This window comes from Atta cephalotes, assembly GCF_000143395.1.
Source record: "Atta cephalotes unplaced genomic scaffold scaffold00022, whole genome shotgun sequence".
Lineage (NCBI taxonomy): Eukaryota > Metazoa > Arthropoda > Insecta > Hymenoptera > Formicidae > Atta > Atta cephalotes.
Genome location: NW_012130086.1, coordinates 3,509,254 through 3,514,828, shown reverse-complemented (window position 1 = coordinate 3,514,828; position 5,575 = coordinate 3,509,254). Strand labels below are relative to the sequence as shown.

At 31.0% G+C, this 5,575-nt stretch overlaps 1 protein-coding gene across 1 annotated transcript; it reads right to left on the bottom strand.

Moving 5' to 3' along the window:
* Positions 1 to 1,044: 1,044 nt before the first annotated feature.
* Positions 1,045 to 3,835, bottom strand: LOC105619739. The gene is made up of 5 exons (XM_012201258.1): positions 3,768 to 3,835; positions 3,540 to 3,656; positions 3,386 to 3,476; positions 2,857 to 2,990; positions 1,045 to 1,264 (listed from the first exon to the last, which is right to left on the bottom strand). Exons 1-5 carry the CDS (start codon positions 3,833 to 3,835, stop codon positions 1,045 to 1,047), a joined length of 630 nt encoding a protein of 209 aa, XP_012056648.1.
* Positions 3,836 to 5,575: the final 1,740 nt, after the last annotated feature.

Sequence of the window (5,575 nt, the reverse complement as noted above, 5' to 3'; positions counted from 1 at the left end):
TTGTCTATTTACGAGTGATATTCAAAATTAATTTTGTTCGGTATCTGATATAAGTCTTTGTACAATTTATTTAAAGTTATTAATACAAGGTGGTAATTAAATCTTGTACTGCAGTGTGATAATTGATGTTTAAATTATTTTCGTGTCTAAGCATGAAAAATTATCCAAATATTAGTAAATTATGTGTGGTAAATATGTAAAAATAGACAAAGATAAATATTGGATTAATCATTCTTTTCATTGGTCGTTATATTGTATCCGATTTTCGCGAATTCTCATAATCTCCTCGCAGCTCACCCATTGTTAGGTTACGTTTGATTAGCACTAGTCGCGAGGAATTATTAAAAAAGACTTATAAGACTTAAAACTCTGAAGAATATATGGACTGCGAAGACTAAGGTTTTAATATATCTACTGATTTATGTAATTGTTTAGAAGAACTACCACGTTCGATTTTGATGAAATTAGCTCATTTGACTCGTTTTTGCATAAAATAAAAGAATCTGACAGAAAAACGTGCGAGATTGCTCTGCGAAACGAGACATTATGCGTTAAAGTTAACGACTATATCGAAGTTAACAAATCTATCACAGCTGTGAAATACTGCGATAAAACACGTGCTGCGGTCACATCTTCATGATCTACATACTCTACACTACATGTGCATACGTTTTACAAACTTTTACAGCGATATATTAACGTATATTTGTTTATTATTATTAGAATCTCCCTTTCATTGTTCAGAGGTTTACAATTTTCGCCGCGAAGCGCGGTTCCACATAGGTTTCTAAGTTTGCACGCAAAGCGAGATTTAATTTAAAAAGAAATCTATTTTTTCGGATTAATCCATCAATATATTTTCAAATAAGGAAAATTGATTTATTGTATAATATTGTATAATATTCGTGAGTGCAACACATCAAATGAATATATACCAATATAACAGTTTTCTCTGTTCTATTCTACTTTTTTAGCTCATTTACATTTCTCAACTTATTTTAATAGAACTACTTTAATTGATTATCTAAATAATTCTAAAAGTAGTCAAAATGTTGATTGATTGTGAATGTTAGTATTTTCGATTAAACAATAATATTCGCGGGGAATAAAAGCTTTATACATGTCTCTTACCGTAGCAGCACTTTCCATAGACGCAACGAATATTCCACCGAGGATCAAATGAAAAGCCTTTGTACCCTTTTGTAGTAGAAATAACGTCATTTTCTGTATGTGTAACGGAGCCATATACCATTTAACATTGTATCTACAAAATAATGATAAATTGATGTAAAACCTAACATAAAAAAATAAAAATTTGTTATACAATATTATAAATTCTTATGGTATGTTCGTTCAAGAATACAGGATGCATCACCAAAATCCCGACAAATCAATTTCTTTAAACAAAATGTTTTTAATGAAAAATTAAATATTATAAGTATACAAAAAATTAAATATTATAAATCTACAAAAAATCCTTTTATATGGCACTTGAAGGTCCTTGTAGAACACATTTATTTGGTATATCTCCCATTAGTTTGAATGATGATCTCTTTTCTCAATCTGAAGTATTCGCACGCATGCTTTAACGCTGTCCATGCCGACGAATGCTACCTCAATTGCGATCCTTAATTACGTCACATTGGGATGCCGAGACTTGTTTGTGACTCTTTCAACTACGTTGCATAAGTAGTTCAAGAGATTTAAATCTGGGCTGTTGGGAGGCCAGTATGCCTTGGACCAAAACACGTCGACGTTGTCAATTTTGAATCAAATGACTCGAATGAGTCGGTACACCGTTTCTGCTAAAAAATATTTGATTCCGGATGCTACAGTTTCCATTCGGCTTTACTCCATCACACATCCATCAGAACACGCAAATACACTTCTTTTGTGACAATTTCCTTTTTTTTCTCTTTTTTTAAAGAAATTTTGTGACATGATATCACCCTGGACATAATTATTAATATCTATTTCGTGAACATTAACCAGAAATTTCGTTCTGGCAACAACAGAGACATTCTCGGAATTGTAGCGAGTCTTCAATCATTCTTCCGATTGATTTTGGCATCAACAGAAAGAATTTTTTTGTCTGAAAAGAACCTAATTCCCGATGCTTTGTTTTTCGAAGAATACAATAACAAATTGCAGCAAACAACTTGGCTTGACTTGGCAGCCTGACGGAGAACATCTGTCGCATCTTTAATGTGTACGATTTGTATTGAAGGTCCTGCTCGATAATTTGAGCATTGTTGGCTCACTCACATCAACAATCGATGCTAATTTTTGTAACGATTGCCTTGGGTCATCCGAAATCAGCGCTTCCAACGACTCCTGGGGTCCTCGCGATGCGTTCTTTCGAGTAACTCTCTGGCTGACATGCTGGAACGTTCGTTGGACTGTTCTAAAATCGTATATTTTGCCACAACGTCATAAACTGTCGATCTCAGTGTATCCAAAGAAAAATGATCCGAATTATTTCTGTTGCTCAGCGCCCAGCGTGATAGCCTTCGATGATCGCTACTCTTTGATTATCCGCACTTTCAGTATCACGACCATTTTGATAATGATTGTTTACTAGAAGCATCGGTTTTCTCTGCCAACAACAATCTCTGGCGGAGGCAGCGAATGTAGCGGAAAATTTTAACTGAAATTTGTCCGGATTTTGGTGACGCATCCTGTAGTATTATTTTTGAATACTTCTGTTAACTCAGCTTTTTTGTTACAAGAATTTAACAATTACTTAAGTATGAACGTATGATATATTAGGTGGGAAAAGTTCGTGGCGTTTTTTTAATGCCATCTAATGGGAAAAACGCCACGAACTTTTTCCCGTACCTAATAAATGTCTCTTACACTGTAGCAAATACGTATTCATTGTGGTCTGTAATATCTTGTGCGATATAAATGGACAAAAACATGTAGATATAGAGGATACTTATGTATCTAAGTCGTAATACAAGTTGCTCTGTGCTATTATATGTTATGATCTAAAAAATATAAAACATAATATAAAACATATGTTATATGTGTATTTTATCTGTTTACAAGTATGAAACTTTGTAATTTTTCTGTTCTTCCTTAAGACAAATTAGATAGAGCTTGCATTACATAATAAATTATTTTCTTTATTGGTTGCGCATATTAGAAAACTGTATCATTTTTGTGACGTATGCGGATAATGCACACATCTTACGATTATAAAAAAAAAGGTGAACGACGAATAATAATTTTTCGAATGATTTTATTTTTAATAAAAATTAGATTTTCATAATTGTTCTAATTAACTGTTCTAATTAAAGATTCTTTATTAAATCTTTATAATATTATGAAAACTGTATCTTTCGTGGAAAGATACGTTTAACAGTAAAATAATAAAACCTACTTGAACAAGAGTGCTGCTTATGCAAATCATACCAGCCGCTATTAAACAGAAGAAAGATCCTTCAAAACTCTTTATAAAGACTTGAGAAAACCTTCAGAAATAAAACAAAAATTAGTAGAGCATGTTATACAGATATTGCCGAATGTGTACTGACTCTGTAGCTTTTCGATGAATATCTATCGCACAGATTATTCCTTTATAAGTTATAATCATTTCTTCTTCATTAACATCTTGTTGCATATTAATTGTCATTGCCTTCTTAATACGGAAACTATATGAATACATGTTTTTTTCTGTAAGTCCTTAATTTTTTTTAAATCTGATTGATAATAAACAAGGAATAGATTTCACTTATAAAACAAATGATTGTACTAAATATTACCTTGCAATGCTAAACATTCCACAGATATGTTTGAGATACGCTATCAGCATCGTGCCTGTTGCTACCATTGCAGTTGCCCCTATACACGAAGCTGCATTTGTATGCAAAAGAATTAAGAAGGAAAAGTTTTCTTGATCCACAAAATATTCTGTTGTAGTATAAAGTGCTGCAGAGCGTGATTGGGAATTGTTTATAGTCAGAATTACATCAAGTATGCGAGGCCAGATTGGCACGAAGAGATAAATAGGTACACCACATGCGGCAAATACTAACATTAAATTAGAAAATAAATGATATATATATATATATATAAACAAGAATTTATTAAAATAAAATTTATTAAAGTTTATTAAATTTTTCACTCTTATTAATAATTAAAATGTGAGCATATATTTACTATCTTACTCGTAATTATTCTCGTTTGATGTTTTCCTATACGACCATATTTTTCTATAATAGCAATTTCGTTTTTATTTTTTATTTCGTTACAAACACGCTGAAGTTGTTCTAGCGAAACTCTCATCTATTACATCAATAATGTTTTATGCAGTTTTCGTATAAAGTATTTAAAAAATATCTTATTTGAAGATTTATTTATCATGAATATTTGTCTGGAAACTGTATAATAAATATTTGACTTACAATATTGGTGTTTATCCAAAACGAATAATATTTAATTGCATAGCAAGTGAAGAAAAATGCGGAAGACAGAACATTCATAATGAGATCTGCAGTGCACTTTAAAGTTAAAAACGTTGCAAACTGCAAATAAGTAATTCTGTTGAAAATTTCATATTAAATGTATAATTCCTTAACGTGATTAATAAGTTTCAAATTCTAATCTGTTAATTATTTCATATGAAAAATGACTTATCACCACCTGACATACAATAAAAGTTGTTAAAATAGTAAAAAGTACGATAAATTGAATTTGAGCAAATTTCGATCTCTGTTGAGGCCATAAACCAATCGCGAGCAAAAGAAATCTATTGAGCCTGAAGTGTTTCGTCTCAAGGCAAATCATCTTTGTAAACACTGAAGTACATTTAACCATGAAAAATAAGAAATTTTCTATGTCTATTCTCGTTTTCCGATTCTATTAATCTAACAGTTGGTTGGAAAATATTTCAGTTTTTATCTTTTAGTAAATTGTAATTTCAATTGCTTAATTTGCAAAGCGAAATGCAATAATGTCAGATTAAAGTATTTATAATTCATCACTGTTTTATAAGAAAAACATGATCAAACGATCGATTTAGTTACATTGAAAGAAATTTAATAGATGTTTATATTCCATGGAAAAACATTCACTTAGAGAAACTCGATAGATGGCCGCGCAAGCGTACTCCTCGCTTTTTATTGTAATATGCGTTTCAGTTTGTTGCGTACACTCACAAGATACGTTTGATCTTTTAAAGTACAATGTATTGGTCATTAAATTTAATCTTAAGTATCAACAAAATGTGTTTATTCTTAAAGTATTGAAATCTATACTTTATTAATATTTTATGTGTGTGTGTGTAACGCTTTATATTGAAACTATTTATATTTAATATATACTTTTGTATAACATTATCCACTGTGGTGTTATAAATAAAAATTTCTGTTAATACTCTATAGGAAAAAATTAATTAAATTCACATTTCTAATAGTTGCCTAACACATTAAAAGTGAGTTTATTTTGTTATCAAACCAGGAAAGAGAAAATGTGTGTGTGTGTGTGTGTGTGTGTATGTGTGTGTGTGTGTGTGTGTGTGTGTGTGTGTGTGTGTGTGTGTGTGTGTGTGTGTGTGTGTGTGTGTGTAGTA